Raw genomic sequence first — 17,359 nt, forward strand, 5'->3', positions numbered from 1 at the left:
AGGACCAAGACCTTATTCTTGAGCTTCAGGGATCTGTTAATTGGCTCCCTAGTAAAATTACAGAGACTCAGCTGCCTGATAATGATTGTAAATGACAGAGACTATCAGGTTTACCTTGTGATGTCCCTGGGGAGCTTGCAGTTAGTTTAGTCTGAACTCTGCGTCAGCTGTTTGGGTTCCTTTCTTCTCGGCATGTGGTATCTGGACTCAAGCTGCAGTCTTTCAAACCTAATTAGTGTTAGGGGAAACGGAGAGAGGGGGAGAGAGAGAGAGAGGGGGAGAGAAGAAAAAAAATTCTCCTGCTTCCCCTCAACTGACTTTATAACATAAGGGCGGGACCTGATTTATGCCATAAGTTAATGGGGGATTTTGTGCTTTTTTGTTATGTTTCTTTTAATGTATATCAATCCAACGTCTTCAGTTCTGCATGCAAGAAAAGTGCGTTTTAGAGTGCTGGAGTCTTTGAACTGGAAAGTTCAGCAGGGAATCTCTACACTCGATGGAGTCATTGTGTTTGTATACAGCTAGGTCTGTTCTGTGCAGTGCTCAGCAGAAATTCAAGTTTTTGCCCTTTTCCTTGCAGAGAGAGCATTTTACTCTCTGATAGGTATTGTTGTTAGAGCATAACAATACTGTTCTCAATACTAATCTCAAGCTGTTTAGCCACATTCAAATTGCCCACTGTCCACCTAAGAAATAAGAACACGGAAAATTTATTGTGGGATCTTAATAGCTTGTACAATTCTTTATTTGCAAGGCATTTCACAAACTCATAATTCTGGCATGGAGGTGTCTGTACTACCTGTTTTCTTGCTTCATAACCGACTCTCCATTTCCCATCTCTGGCCATCAGTTGTTGCAACGTTGAACGGAACAAGACAGAAAAGCAGATCTGTAGGCAACATCTTCAAATCACTGGCAGGCCGAGCAATCACAAACCTGAAAAAGCACTGGTATGTGAGATTCAGGCTGCTTTGTGAGGTCTTTGTAGTAAGCACCTGGGACAGGAAGAAAGCTGCAGGTTTTTTTTTTTTTTTTTTTTTTTTTGCAATGACTGATTGCATCTGCAGAATTCTTTAGAATGATGAGACAATGTGCAGTGTTTAACTTTACCTATCTTTTAACCTAGGAATGGCAAATATATATACATTTTTAAATGAAGCTAATTAGTCTCTGGAACAGCTGCCGAAAGATGTGATAATTTTTTGATTGCTGAAAATCTTTAAATCAAAGTAAATGTCTCTCTAGGAGATCTGAAGCTCAAGCAACCACCAAAACCTTGAAACTGAAAGAATCAGTGAGTAGAACAGGTTAGACGAATCACAGAATCATAGAATGGTTTGGGTTGGAAGAGACCTTAAAGATCATCTAATTCCAGCCCTCTGCCGTGGCCAGGCACACTTTTGAGATTGCTCAAAGTACCATCCAACCTGGCCTTAAACAATTCCAGGGATGGAGCAGCCACAACTTCTCTGGACAACCTCTTCCAGTGTCTCACCACCCTCAGAGTAAAGAATTTCTTCCTAATATCTAATCTAAATCTACCCTTTTGTATCTTAAAACCATTACTCCTTGTCCTATCACTATACTCCCTGTCAAAGAGTCCCTCCCCAACTTCCCTGCAGCCCCTTTTAGGTACTGAAGGCCGCTATAAGGTCTCCCTGGAGCCCTCTCTTCTCCAGGCTGAACAACCCCATTCCGTCAGCCTGTCCTCATAAAGGAAGTTCTCTCTGCCTGCAAACTCTCTGAAATCCCTGGCCTCCGCAGCATTACTAACTCAGTGCTCCAGCAGATCTCTAACGAAGAAAAGATAAATCACATTTTAAATGAACTTAAGGGAATCTCATACAAGTGCCAGTAAGCACTGGATCTCCAGAAATAATCAGAGCACCATGTTCAGACCACACACCAGTTTGCCTCAAATGGCCCTTGTTGTCTATAAGGATGTCTAAATTCAAGACAAAAATAAGTAGTTCAGCCATGACTAGTCATCTTTTGACTTACAGTACCATTTAAAATGAAGTGTACTTGCCTGTTCTTGTACGGATTGGGCTCTTCCATCAGCCGGTAGAGCCCAAAGCAGAGTATCCCAAACAAGTCTAAAGCTTTGCAGTAAACGTCTCTAAAGGAGCCCTCCTGCTATAAAAGAAGCAAAAATACTCTTACCTCAAAGGAACCAAAGTGGACAATTCAGCCCAATTCAGCTTAAAAATCTAATATAAAATAAGGCTGATATCTTTGGCCTCCTTAAAATATGGCTTAAACTCCACAGTGAGCTTCATCTGAATGAAACTAAACTTCAGGTAGTCACAACCAGCCTATACCCTAAAGTACTAGCAGCAGGGATGAAAGCCAAGTCTGTGCAGCACCTCTCGGTGATACAACTCACCATGACACCCATTAACAACCTCTCAGACAGCGGCAGGAGTGCCAGTTTGCATCGGAGTTGGGAGGCATTTTGGACCATGTCATCAGCACTTCTGCTCAGCCTACTGTCCATTTCCAACAGCTGTTCCTCCAGTGCTGGGCTCGTCCCACTTGTCACCAAAGTCTGCAGCAGAGCCAAGATGTGATGGTTGTAGTAGGTCTGGAAGGAAGAAACCATGAAAATTCAAAGACAAAAGTGTATGTCTTGGTTCCTGGAAGGAAAACAAAATTTTCCAGTGAAAGCCTGGAGAATGTGATCAGACAGACACCTTCCAGGGTTGTTTTTTTTTTTTTGTATACTTCAATTAGTCCTTAATTACGTTTAGTTTTCTGACAACATTTATGGATCACCACCTGCTTAACCCATTTCAGTTTCAAAGAGCAGCCAGAAGATCCCACCTCCACTCTTCTAATAGCAAGTGCTAAATTGTGCCTGAATGAGAAAATTTTCGACAGCAAAAATGGGAGTCAGCTCTGTTAACATTCTTTTCTTGAGAAGGCTTTCCAGTCAAGGGTCAGGAGAGCCAGGAAAGTGGGCAGCAGCTCCGATGTCATCTGAGTAGGAGCACACTGTACAAGGTGAGGCCGAGGAGGACAATTACCCTGCTCAGCCCTACAGGTGCAGAAGAAAACTGTCCCTGGGCTTGCCACATGCATTATGAAAACCTCTCTCTGTGCCCTTATCTCAGTATTTTTTGAAGAAAAAAAAAAAAAAAAAAAACACAAAACATACCATGGTCAAAATTCAGATTTGAAGCCAAAAAAGGCACAGCATTCCCCACACACAGACTTTTTTTTTTTTTTTATCTGCACAGGGTTCAGATATACCAAATAACTTATTTCCCACCCTTTCTCAAAAAGCTCTTTTCCTACGCAGAGCCACTTCGTGGCATCTGTCACCTGCATTCACCTGAGCAAAGAAACTAAACAAGCTGCAGAGAAGGAACGGTGTTACTAAATCCAAGCTAAACTCAAATCCGCTTAAGAACATCTGACCGTATTGTCGGGCAAAAGGCTATAATGCTGTTAGAGTAATTCTCAGCCTTTTAAAGTAAGGAGCTATAGTCCAGAGTTATCCAGGAGTGATACAGCTTCAGGGGAATCTGCGCTTTACATATTTAACAGAAGCGTGCTGAGCTCTTTAACATATCATTGCTGTACTTTTTGACATCAAAAGGATTGCATTTCCATACTTGGATGAATTAATAGGATTTGCATGTCACCCTCATTCTGTACTTTCTAGGCTGAGTTACGCTGCAGGAGTTTGAAAGGCAAGGAAAAACTACAGAGGTGCACGCGTGTAGGCGCGCGCGCACTCAGGAAGCAGCTCACTGTATTCAGTGGGTCTCGAAGCTGACTTTTAGGATGCAACATTTCTGAAACGTGCCCAAGAGATGTTACCTCCTTTGCCAGTTGTTTGGTTACAGCTTGAGATAAGCACATTGCCTAGGAATGCCCTTGCACACAAAGGCAGAAACCTTCTCCCTTCGCCAAGCAGCTGCTTGGTCCCCTTCAGTCCCTGCCGCTACTTAGCTTCTAGAACTGGTCCTGTACAGCTTAGGAACCCACAGCTGGGTCAGGACGGGAATTCAGGGTTCAGAGTACCTGAGCCATACTGGCCATGCTCATTGAATTGTTTTCTGCCTACAGCCATTCCAAGAGTCATGTTGAAACAAATGCCAGTTCTGCTTCAGGCGTCCAAGGGGTAACATTTCACTTCACAGACCACGTTGTGCCATGCAGATTCTTCTGCCACTCGCCTTTCAAGCTAAAAAAAATCCAGCACTCCTGCTCTGAGCGTCTCACACACAGATATTTACAAAAGATATTTAGTGACAGAAAAAGGAGGTGACAGTGGACTGCTGAAGGTTTTTTTCTTCCTCTTTTTTTTCTCACATTCATGCATATTTTCCCTCATACTGTAATTGCTAAACAATAGCTTATTTCTCTCCTTCTTCCCTGTATTTACAGACTTGACTGAATCTGACTTAAGGTGCCCCTCTACTCTAAAGCAGAGCTGAGTGCTGATCATTCCTGGACAGACTTGGAATCTATGCCTGAGTGAAATTTTATCCTTTAAGACAGGTCATGCTATGTCTCGAGTTACTTTTACACTTGACACTAGCAGTCATTAATTACCATCTGGCTGATTGACATATCAGTGAGTAGCAGCAATATAATACTTTCCCTAACACCTTCTCAGAAAAGCATAACTGGACTTGACACACTTATTTTGGACTGCTTATCCCTTTGAGAGATTTGTTTTGTATTTATTCAATTTCTGCAAAACTGCCACCCAAGCACTATCCCCTCGGACATGAGCTGAGAGCAAGGCATGTGGAACTTGACTGCAGCACGGGGAGAATCAGGGTAAAGAGGAAGAAAGGAGCTTTCAGAAAAAAAGAGAAGTCAGTTTTAGAAATGCCAGCTTATGAACTAAACTGCTGTTTGCTGCCAAAATCCTGGCTTAACTACACCTAAGTGTCACCCACAGGTGTGTCACCACAATCAATATCACTCAGGTTTGACAGCAACTTAAGACGATTATATCACCACGATGGGATCACCACCTTCCCTCTGCCCTTGTGTTTTTGGTGCAATGTATCTAATCCTCATGGTGCAAATGTTTTTAAAAGGACACTGCCAGGAACTTACAGAGAATCAAAACAAGCACTTCTTTTAAAATCTGATCTGATCTTGTGGATCGGTGGCAGTCCACATATGTGTAATTTGTTTTATACCTTTTCAGAAAACAGCCACTGAGAGATTCCCATTGAGTTCAACAGATTTTCCATCCGAACTTAAGTGTGCATTTCTGCCTAGGTCCCAGATGGACAGATGAGAAGAATTAGATGTTCTGTTTATGCCCATGCTGCTAAAATAAAGTCATGGTAGTGAAAGCTGCCTATTCTCTGGCTCACCAAAGCACCTCCAGCCAGGCTTATAAAAATCCACTCTACATGAACAGGTAAGAATTCAGACTCCTCATAATCTTTTCAGCCATTAGCATCAATGCTGGAGTCTCCACCATGAGGCCAGCTCGTGCTGAAAGCAGTTTTGGCTTCAGTGACTGCACGTCCCTTAGAGGGACTGATTGTAACCTCGTGTTATCAATCAAAAAGTAAATAAATCAGGCTGGCTCCAAATACTTTTTGTAGCAGGAGGAGGGGGGAAGTTATGAGAAGTTATGAAAACACTCTAAAAGTTCCTCCAAATAATTTTATGTGTATATCAAAACCAGGGAGAGCTGCTGCTGCTCAGAGCACGCATTGAGAAATGTCTTCTGGAGCTGCCTTTAGTCTATAGAGCCCACTACCCCAAGAAATCAAAGAGGCCCACTGATTAGTCCCAATAGCAGGGGGTTGGAACTAGCTGGTCTTTAAAGGTCCCTTCCAGCCCAAGGAAGAGGGTTGGAAGATCCCACGATTAGCAAGTTGCTTGAACAGGAATAGACATGTATAATTCTCAGGGCACAGAGTAACTCATCGCCTCACCAGTCTCTGCAAGGTTTCCCCTGCCTTTCTGACACACACAGCCTTGACCATTGTTAAGGCTAGATTAAGTGGGTTTACTCTGGCTGATAATCACTTTGTTAACACTCTGGTGCCACTAAACATGACAGTTTGTGATACATCTACTTACCATAGACAAAAGAGAATTCAAGAAGCTATCTGAGAAGATAGCTCCTGCAGGGGCAGCAGTGGTGGAAAGCTGATCTTGCTCTGGAATTGCAGAATTGCCGCTGGGAGCCTGATTAATGAACTGGGCATTTGGTGAAGACTCTATTGGATAAGCAAAGAAGAAACAGAAGACATCTTAGCAACAGAGGGAAGCCATCTAGAATCAGAAAAGTTAGTAAATGTAGCTTGCTGTTCCGTGTCCAGCACTAGCCACAGCATGCTGCATTAGTAAAGGAAAGAGGAACAAACTAGTCAGTGCTGCTGACTGATTGTGCAATGGGAGACAAAAGACACAAGCCTAAGACTGATTTTTCAAGCAAGTGTTTTAAGATAGCAGACCAAAATTGATTTACCTGCTTCAAAAAAGAAAGGAATAATTTAATTTCTTCTGCTCGTTTTCCTGAACTAACAGAATTACTATTTCTGTTGGCTTAAATGGGGGTTAGAGAGTTCCTTTCACAGCTGTCCTACTATTACAGGGATCTTCGCTAGTTTGTCAACCTTATTCTTGCTGTCTGAGATAGTCTTGCAGAATTCCCCCTACTCAGAAAGTGATTCCTCTTTAACTTGCTTTCTATTTTCAGAAAATTGCCTAAGTACAGCGTGGCAGAATGCCCCTGCCGTGCTACTCAACGTGCTAGGTATGTCCTGGCACTCCTGCGCTGCCGGTAAGAGTGCTGATGAATGACAGCAGCACAGCTAGAGACAGACAGGAGGACTGAAAGGAATTGAGATCAAGAACCCACGTCTTACCATTAAAAAATAGAGCAAGTAACTCTGTGTAAGTAATGATTGATTTCTATTAAGTCCCCTTGGGCCAGGAGGCATTTGAGTGTATCATTTTAAAAGATGACTAAAGCTAGCCAGAATCACAATACTATTAATGCCTCCTGTTGTCACGCAGTGTCAGTGTCATCCTTCAGCCATGTATTCTCAATACAGATATTTCACCCTCCCTGGCCTTTAGGAGTTGGCCCTGCATCTGGTATTAATCAGTGTGACTCCACTGCCTAGCTTGTAGAGTCTGGTTATGAAAAGCATGGTCTCAGCCACAATAAGGGACCCACTTCATTTCTCCACACTATTTTATTTCTCTTTTACATATTGGCAAAACTCTTATTTCTCTGCAGATGACTTTGCTATTTCTCCCCCATATCTCTGGCCCTTTATGAGAAGGGTTTCTAGAATTCACTGTTTCAGAGGAATGACTATTTACAACATGCCTGTAACCTCAATGAACAGCTCACAAATTCAGAAGATACTCAACATATTGAAACGCACTCAACTTGGTGGATTTGAGCCTGCAGAAACCCACTTCTTATTTTCCTGCACACCTCACCGTTGGGCAAGGAGAAGCAGCAGTGTGTGCAAGCATGACGACAACACACAACTCTCCTGCTCCTCAAGGAAATAAAAAAATACTCCAGCCCCCTTTAAAGGAGTGCAGGCCCTCAGCTAATTCTGTCAACTCTGTCCCTGACTACGTGCCATCAACTCAGCAGATGCTGGAGGACAGCTCTGCGGGACCACGGCACACCTGTGGCACTCAGGGGGGCACTGGCACGCCGTCCTGGTCACAAAGAAAGCAACGCGGAGGCAAGCAGGCTCCGCAGGCCTGGCTCTGTTCAGCTTCCTGAATACGTTGCTTCCTGCCCGTCAAGATTAATTGCAAAACTCCTCTCGACTTCAGTGGTGTCAAGATTTCAACCGAAGGCCCTAAGGCTCTTAGCTTCTCCTGCGGTAGGTTTTGAACAGCAACAGCACGAGCAGTGCGTACGGCATTGCTGTGTCGGTGTGTCAGACACACCAAGTGATACGGGTGGCTCTTGGTCCGCACCCGGTGCGCTACGAGCTGGAAGAGGGCCACGGCCTGGGACGTGCAAAGCCCTCGCAGCTTCAGGCACATGAGGATTATTCCTCGCAGCTTGTTTCTAGAGATAGGTACAAAAGTGAGCATTTGTCTAGATCAAGGTCTACCAGAGGGATTTACAGGAAGCTTATTCACAATCACAAGAAAGCTCCAGCTGTTTTTGTTTAGTTGTTTTGAGCTTCCAGGTTTTAAATTGTTGGGGTTATTTTCCTTCCTAGCCCATCCCTGTAACTCTGAACATATTTCTATGCTGTTGAAGACTACAAATGGAGCAGGCATCCATGTGCTAAGGGACTGGGCTCGATTCATTATTTTGTCAAAGATCTGACATGACTAAAATCCAAGTTATGTCAACAGATTGCAGATGTTTTCCCCTCCACTGACACACCACATCCTGGAGGGAAATCACACTGGTGCAATGCCTGTCTGAAGACGTTAGCTTGACTGCACAATGTCTTCTCAGAGGAGCTGGGCCTCAGTAGCCAGCTCAAAACATTTCTGAGACTTTTGGACACAACACAAATAAAAGTTTAAACCACAGTGCAAGAGAATATCCAAATATCACGCTGAGAAATTCAGCAGTTCTGAAGTGACTCTGGAGAAGGCATCATTATCTTATCATTATTTTTTGCTGTTTGTTTTGCACTAGTTCTTCAGAGTTTTAGTCTAAGGAGCACGCAGGACCTAACAGCTTTGCCCAAATTGACCTATTAGCTCTCCAGGTGCACGTTGGGACTAAGTGGTACACCAGAGCCTCTTTGAAATTAAGTATTGCTAGCACCTGCTACATGCTGATGCTACTCACTAGCCCTGGCTCGGCTGCAAACCTGGGGAGGACTGCAAAGCAAGGCCCTCTCCCAGAAGTGTTGAGCCCACGTAGCATTTACCAGCATTGCATCGAAAAGGAAAGAAAAAAAAAAGCCTGAGTAAATGGATCAGAGGCCAGCCATGAAGCCTAGCAACATGCTATGCTAATTTGGTGGGCACATTCTTGTGTCAGCACTCTAAATGGAGCTAAACATCCATGTCACTGGGGACTGGCAGCCCAGCCACACCGCTCTGCTGTGACACTGACTGCCATGTTACTAGTAATCAGTTAATCAGTGCACATGTTCCTAATTAATGGACCTAGTGTGTAACTACCAGGAGACGAAGACAGAGATGAAAAACAGCCAAGAGTAGTAATGAAAGAGCTCCACAGGTTGCTTCAGTTATGAATGCAGGCTAGAGAGGCTGAGCCTTGTGGAATAAGGACAGAAGTGTCTGGGGCCTAGAGTAAAACACCTGCACCCGCTGGCTGTCCTGGCACGCACGCAGGTCCACGCAAGTACTGGACTCTGTGCAGCTGCTGTACAATGCTTTGTAGCGCAGACTGCTTGGAAGAGGCTCTGTGCTTTCACGGCCACTTTTACAAGGAGGAAGCCTGCAGCAGCTCCCACCACAATCCAGAGAAGAGGAAGGAACCATCACCAGTGCTTCAGAAAGGGCAGGGGTGAAACAGAGAATTAGGCTTTGGTTCACCTCGTTTTGTTGTGAGATGAAAACTGGCCACGCAGCCTTCCTCTGTGTTTTTTAAATTCATCAGAGAGAGGGAGGCACAGCCAAAGGGCAAGTTAGATATCCTCTGAGCAGAGCTGCCTTTGGTGGTTTCTATTTCTTTACTGAAAATAAGGGGAAACCAGGAAAATACAATTCTGATTTATTTACCTTAGCGAAGTCTGTTACAAAAGGACATTATCTTTATCCTAAATGGATGCTTCAGAGTTTTGCTACACACTGAGACCTTCGTAACACTTTCTTTTATTTATTCTCCTGATAAACCATCCTGACTCCTTCAAAGCCAGTGAATTAACATCTAAGTCAAACCTTTTAATGTTCCTTGGACATGTAGTGCTTGTCGCTTTCTGCCTGTGAATTCTAAAAAGGGCCTGGGGTAAATAAATAATGCAGCACACATATTGCTTCTGTGAAATTTGTTCTTAAAGAATAACTTACTCAGCTCTGTAGTGATGGGGATCCTTTTATAACATGGCTCTGATTGATTCCCCAATGCTCTTCCTCTGAAAACAGCATCTGTAGAAACAGTCAATAACAACATGAGGAGAGAGGAATGTTGGTAGAAGCAGAAAAGAGGAGGGAAAAAAAAGAAAACAACGCACAATGGTTCAGACTGACAAATGCAGGAAATCTTTTTCCTATGCCTAAAAATAATGTTATTGTCATGCAAAAATCCCAAAGCATTTCCTATATTTAGAAAGTTTCTTGCCTTGGTTTGCTTTTCCAAGGCTTACTTTATTCTCTCATGGCTTCAAAGAATAAAAAAAAAAAACTCTCCTCTCTCCTGGGAGCTGCTTATTGACATCGTAACTGAAATATAATTACCCTCTGTGGTGCAGCAGCGCTGGTTACAGAGTTGTTTGGCCCAAAGCCCCCAGTAAGCCAATTTGCACACAGAGGGTTTTTGAGGGACAGCGTCGTGTTTTATCCTTCTCCCTCAAGAAGGTTCTGCAAAACTGGATGGGACACATGCTGTAGGAATGAAGGCAAAAGTATACACCATGAATTCGGAAAACCCATCACAAAAAAAATAAAAAAAAATAAAAAAAGCAATCCAGAAGTTCCTAGAAGCGTGCGTCCTTATTCCTTCCCAGTTCTTGCCAACTCGCTGACTTAGTAGAATCAAGCCGAATCCAAAATCCGCATGCTCTGTTTTGATTATATCTAATCTCGTCTCCCTTTCTATTATGTCTGAGTTTTTCCTTTGCTACCCAGCACAGCATCTGGGTAACTGAGTATTAGGAACACTACTCACTGTGCACATTATCCACTCAAAATGATGAAATCTAAACTCCGCTGAGGATTTTGCTAGAAATGGAACTTCGCAACATCCAGATACTACGCAATGGCTCCTTCCCCCCTCTGAGCTGCAAGCGAATGTTGGAGATGGAGGCCCCAACAGGGTCCTAGGCAGACCATTGTTCTAATCAACCATCCCTGAGGTTAGGTGACGGACTGACAAAAACCTCATTAGGGATGTCAGGCATCACAACCCCGCAAAACAGCAGAAAAAGCCCAGGTAGAGCAAGGCATCTCTGAATACAGTGCAACTGAATGCCTGAAATGAATCATTGCCTTTATTGTACCTTTCCATGTACTGTACCAGTTGATTTGAATGTGTGTCTGATCATTGCCTGGATACCTTTCCCTTATGTCAATATTTTTGCTATGAAACAGTACACAGCGCTCCACCTGAAATCTTACAAACTGGCAGGGTGCTATTACAAAAGATTACTTAATTGTAGATTACTACTGTACATTTGAATTTCAGTAGCTTATTAAGTTGTCAGATTTAATTACCATTACATGTTTAGATTATGCCACAGATTATTTAGTTCGGTACCTAGGTTTGCCAACCTGTTTGCTTTGTGACATGACAGGGTGATAATTACAGCATTACTGGAAAACCTAAAATTTTCCATGGGAAAGACTAGAAGTCCTTGGCATCAGCACTGACCCTACTAAGCGCTCATTCTTGCAAGTGTAAGTAATGTTTACCTCTGTGTGGGTCTGGTTCTCTAAGAGCTGTCTATTTCTCTACCCCATCAGGCAGGTAAAGCACAGAATGGGCCTGGGTTGGTTGGGTGTGAAAGGCTCACACTGAAATCTAAAACCACGGGAAATACAATTGTTTTGTGCCCTGTTACAGTCTCCGAAGTGAGACTGTGTTTGCTGCACTGCTTACCAAAGCACCTGAGCTGTTGAGGGAACTCAGGGCCTTCCATCCAACTACGTAGAAATGCACGTTGTTCACTATGGTTAGGAAGCAAAATGCTGTAGCTTTTTCTACAACACCAGAGCCAGAGATGAGAAAGGATTTGGATGGGGAAGGTAGCTGGATATCCAGCCCAGTCAGCTGCAGTCCCAGCAGCAATGACAACTACTATATGAGATACACCAGCCTTGGTCTTTTCTTTTTAAATCAGAGTTGCATACTCATCTAGCTTTAGAAAGCTCTCCTAGCTTCCCATTGTCCGCTCTTCTCACTTTCCCTCCTATTCTGCTGCCTTTTCCTACCCACTTCCTCTCTTAGCTGCTAATGCTAATTGAGGCCAAGTTTCTTGGATCCAAGTTTTAAATGGAACTTCATCTTCTCCCTCAAAAAATGAGGTTGCAAACCACAGTACTGCCATACTTTTGGGGTGTTCCTGTATGCATTAGTTTCTGCTGCTCATTTCCTTTACTGCACAACTCCTCCTGGATGTTTCTCCTACAAATAGACAGGATTTTCCTAAACTTGCTGATTTTGTAACTCTGCAGCTGAAAGCACCCACTCCACATGTACTAAACTGGTGGAAAATGCAGATTTCACTGAAAAAAATTGCTGTAATTTAGCACCGCAAGGGGTGAACTAACACCAACTTTAGATCAGCACCTGCACAGCCTGGCTACGTTGCTAATATTTACATAACTTAAAACCCACCGGTGGCTCTACTCTGTTGTGGGGAGAGGGAGTGAGAAAGATTAAATTCTGATAAAAGCCATCCTTTCCCTGTTTGAATCTGAGCCTCTCTTTTCCCAGAAACTCTCCTCATCTGCTGACTCCCATGAACTCCCATTTGCTGAATCCCGTTGATTTCATCAGTAAAAGTTCTGTCTTCTCTGAGATTAATTCCTACAAAATAATAATGGGGGGAAGTAGGGAGGGAGGAATTGGAACAGTGAGAGTGGGGATGTGCACTCTGTTTCCATTCTGGGCACCTTGATCCAAAACTAGGTGGCAACAACCTACCAGTAATTTACTGTCTTGTAGGAGCACACATTTGTAATGTGCCTGGAGGCTTTCAGAGGCAAAGCCCTGTAAGAGCGCAAGACACAGCCTTAATCTTGCAGTTGAATCAGCAGGAGCTCCTGCTATGAGAATCCTAACCTAAGATTGCAGGCCTATAATTACAGCAGCAAAGAAGAAAATTGGCTGTTTTTTTTAAACAACATACCTAATGAACGTACAAGGAGAGGGAGCTAATTTTTACAGAGGCTGAATCACTGACAGATTTAGTGGCTGGCTGGAGAAAGAAGTGAAACTTGTGTCTTAGCTTTATTTTGTAAATATATCTTTTTTTATTGATGATGATATCCTGTAAGTGAATACTGCTTTTCTGGCTGCAGAAAACACTGTAAATCTGAGGAATGATCTTAACTGAGTAGCCAAAGATGTATTAGACTGGAACTGTAGTCAGTTTATGGAGCAACAACTCACTAGCATCTGAGCTAGGCAATAGGTACCTCATAAATATGCAAAGTGAAAGACCTAAAATGGATAAACCAGAGTGGGTTTAGAAATACAGTATTTTCTCAGCTAGAGAAAGACAATGCTATTCCAGTAAAAATAGTACCAGAATCTAACCCCTCTAATTTGAATCAATCTTTCAGAAATAACTGATCACAGTAATGTGTAATAACAAGAATAATTTGCTCTGTATATTACTACATTGTGAGCTTGAATTTATCTGGCTTTAAACAAGTCTCAGAGCTAAATATTAGAGTATAGATAATATATATAATAGAAGCAGCTTTGACAACATGTCCCTTACTTGATCCTGACCCTTCCCAAAACCAGAAGGAAATCCAAAAGCACTGACTTCCATGCCTGTTCTGGTGCCTAGGCCCTTCTTTACCCAGGACAGTGGACCAAGCAGCCCTGACTTCTGCTCACTGCTGAAAGGTGTTGTGTATTTGGACTGGTTCTGATGTGCTGTATCAGTGTTAGCTGTAATACACAAATAATTGTGTCTGCTTGTCTCTGCTCTAACCGTTCTCACTGCTAGCCTCTTTCTGCACAAGAAGAAATCCTTTAGATTATAAAGATAAAGAAAGATAGCCTTTCTCAGGGACCGTGTCACTATAGAGCTTGACTGTTTTTTCAGTATCACTAAACAAAAGTCTCTCCTCTCCCTCGTGATAGCAAGGATGCCGAACAGATTTAAATCCACAAGATCCACTTTTCTGATGCAACTCACCACATGCCCATCTACCCAAGGGAAGTGAGGGAAAAAAATACATGCTTGTGGTTTTAATAATAATAATAATAATTAAAAAAAAAGAACTCTAAGCATGCAGGTGGTGGTGGTTCTGACAGTGATATGCCTTGTAAATTGTCTAACCAGTCATGCCTAAGCTTATTCAACTTTCACACCTATGTCAGCATTAAGTCCCTGTGGTCTTCTGCTGGAAGGAGACAAAGCGAGCCAAAAGCTACCACCTCAAAGAGAAATAAGTATGAACTCTGCAAGGCAGCTTGGGAAGGCTTTGATGAACAGATGCTCACATCTCTGTGATACATACACACACATTGTAGTTCAGAGCTCTGCACACCATGTACTATGATTATGAGTCATTAAACAAAAAAAATGCTGGAGGGTAGTAGGACAGTGATTGATAGGATGAAATACCCTTTTTGCCCGGAGTGTCTCTCTTTTCCATATATAGATATAAAGATGCAGTAGGTACAGTATCTGTATCTGTCACTACAGAGAAATATAGATTATATATATATAAGTACATATTATTTACTTCCTCTCTATATACAATCAATAAAGAGTTCCATATATCTTTATATCTAGGTAGCGATAAATACATTAGTTAAAAGTAATCTATTCAAGTCACAATTACCTCTTACTCAAATATACCTTATAAATCATTTTTCTTCTGTTCTGATAGTATACAATGTATGCGGGTGTTATTTTGTCTAGTTATTATTTAAAAAAAGTCTCTCTGCCTCACTCTAATCTTTTCTTTGGCACAGTCGTTGTTTTAAAAGCCTAGAATGATAATAAAGTATAGGGGAAACACTTAAGAGAACCATCCATTTCTCAGTCTGTCTTCAGTTAATTAATACTTCCACATTCTCAAGAGGAGGACAAATCTTAGCTCTTTTGCCAAATTAAGGAAGGAAGAGACACAATAAATATTCTACTGGGCTGAAGTTGTTTTTGCTTCCATTGCAGTTTTGTGCTATGAGCTCTGTTTGCATGGGAACAGAGCGCCCACCTTCTCAAGCCTCAAGGGAGAGGTACTATTTTTCTCCTTTTGAAGGATGAATAGGGCCTCCACTCACACGTGCTTTTGTGAGTAAATACAGAAGTTACCAGCTCTGGTTACCATTTACCCTCTAACCATTGTCTCTTCACTGGAAACCTTGAAGCCTCACTCAGAATTTTCAGGAGGAACTGGCATATTTCCACGAGCAATTTTGGATTACCATTCCTTTGCAAACCTGTAGCTACAGAAATTGGACTAGGCTGCCCACCCAGCAAGGCTAAAATGGACTTCTGGCCATTTTAATTGGCAGATTTATATTCAGAAGAGACAGGCTATGGCTCAGAGTAGTGACAAGTGACCCCTTCATTCCTCCTCCTTTAGTCCTCTTTTTTGTCACATCGGCATGCTTGCAGGCAAAGGGAAACACACTTACCTAGTGAGGCTGAGCTGGGCTTATCCTGCATGGATCGGATGTTCAGAGTGGCTAGGATGCTTTCCGTGTCCACCAGGGAAGGATTTCTTGAAGCAGTGGTATTGGAAGACAGAATGGCACAAGCAGAGCAATCCCGGACATTAACGGCCCTCAGATCTGCACAGCAGAGAGCACTACCCTGATAAAACCAAACAAATACTGATAAAGAGAAATCTGAGGAAGCTGATCGTTAAGGATCATTAAAGGTGAAAGGTGAACAAAAAAATCTGTTTCGAACTCAACTGGTAAGTAGCATTTTGGAAGCACCTCCAAATATGAGCAGCTTTGGTCAGACAATGAAACTCACAGGTCTAGATTTGCAATTCATTGGACAATTTCCCATTTCCGATCAGGATTACCTTCTCAATGCTTCTGCAGGTAACCAGAGAAGTCTGAGACTCCCTCAGAGGAAAATAAGTATTTAAGAATGGAAAGTTTTCCTACAATATCTTGGACTCAAACTGGAGTCTAGAGCCTGAGCCAGTTTTGGTACTTTTTGAGTCTGAATTGTGCTATCTATTTTCAAAAACTTCTAAAATGTATTCAGAAGTGTGCAGGAGAGCTAGAGAAAGGAAGGAAGAGGAAGAGACAAAATGCAAAGAAATTCTTACCGAGAATAACCACAGCTTTGGGAAATTCTGAATAAATTTCCATTCTCTTTGCAGATATTCCAAAGACCCAAGAAAAACAATATCTTTCAGCTCATGGTAAATGAAGTTACTAGCTCTTAACGGCATCACGAAGTCCTGCAGCCCAATCAGTGGTGAGTTTGCATCACCAAAGACACAGACCAAAATGTGATCCTGCAGGTTCAGTGCTGCTTGGTCCTTGCAACTCTAAATTTAAAACAGAATTCTGATAAAACAGCTAATAAGTTGATTTTAGATTTGTTTCTTCAGTTACAGAGACTTAAACCATTTCTTAGCTTTGTAACATCGATGGGTAGAATGTGACTATATATAAAAAAATATTTCCCCTTAAGTAGTTGGATTCCAAGTGTATCCTACAGAAGTGAAGAAAATAATTTATACTGGCATAAAGCAACAAAACTATAGAACAAAGCGACAACAGTAGCTTCATGCTAGGAGCTTAATAACTATTTTGTCCTGGTCTTCCCTCCCTCCCCTCCAGGCTAATTGTTCACATTTTTCAAATGAACTAATTAGCCTGGAAAAATGTAGTACTGGGGAGTGAGTACTGCTTAGCGCGGCTGGCATCTCAGGGTTGGTAGGTGGTATGGGCAAGTCCCCAAACCAGGCTTGTCAGAGGCACAGCATTAATGTCCGCATTAACCAGCCAGAAACTGTGGGATGAGTATATCTGTGCAGTGTTCATTCCTTGGCTGTTTTTTTTTTTCCCAAACAGAAACAAGGGTCTTTGTCAGGGAGAAGTTTCCTGATGAGAGATTAGAATCATAACCAAATTAAATGATTGTCTCTAACTAATTAGATTAGTTTAAATTGAATAATGAAACCTTTAGCTGTATTTAATGTAACATGCCTGAAGTCCAATGATTAGTCTTCTGAATGAAGCTAAACAATTAAAAACACAATCTATTTTATAGCTTATTCTATAGGAACAATCGGAAAAACTATTACTGCTGAACTCTGCTGAGGAAATATGCAATTACGAGATCAACAGGAGCAGTCTGTACAGCGAGTGAGCAGTAGGAACAGGTTAGCCAATCTGAAGACACTGGCAAAGACTTGGGCCTTCCTTCCAACCCGGGACCAAGAAGCTGGCTACATCTGTCATTTATTACTTTATTGATGAGGTTAAGGAAAAAAATACATATTAATTCTCAAACGTCTATGCATTATTAAAATTAGGGTTAAAATTCCCCCCAAACATTTAAATCACTTAAGAACGTAT

At 42.2% G+C, this 17,359-nt stretch overlaps 1 protein-coding gene across 3 annotated transcripts in view; it reads right to left on the reverse strand.

Annotated features, from left to right (window-relative positions):
- Positions 1-17,359, reverse strand: part of KCNU1 (potassium calcium-activated channel subfamily U member 1) — a 196,132-nt gene that overhangs the window by 143,886 nt on the left and 34,887 nt on the right. Inside the window, exons 21-28 of one of the 3 annotated variants that reach the window (XM_066983415.1) lie at positions 16,099-16,323; positions 15,449-15,626; positions 9,973-10,050; positions 6,070-6,209; positions 2,390-2,587; positions 2,033-2,136; positions 803-939; positions 115-228 (exon numbers count right to left, since the gene is read on the reverse strand). In XM_066983415.1, coding sequence (XP_066839516.1) covers positions 816-939; positions 2,033-2,136; positions 2,390-2,587; positions 6,070-6,209; positions 9,973-10,050; positions 15,449-15,626; positions 16,099-16,323 — 1,047 coding nt within the window. In that variant the 3' untranslated portion in view covers positions 115-228; positions 803-815. Of the gene's footprint in view, positions 1-114; positions 229-364; positions 940-2,032; positions 2,140-2,389; positions 2,588-6,069; positions 6,210-9,972; positions 10,051-10,359; positions 10,507-15,448; positions 15,627-16,098; positions 16,324-17,359 lie in introns of those variants that run through there. The other 2 variants (XM_013194431.3, XM_066983416.1) reach the window with 2 other exon arrangements.

The sequence above is a fragment of the Anser cygnoides genome, chromosome 26 (genome assembly GCF_040182565.1).
Source record: "Anser cygnoides isolate HZ-2024a breed goose chromosome 26, Taihu_goose_T2T_genome, whole genome shotgun sequence".
Lineage (NCBI taxonomy): Eukaryota > Metazoa > Chordata > Aves > Anseriformes > Anatidae > Anser > Anser cygnoides.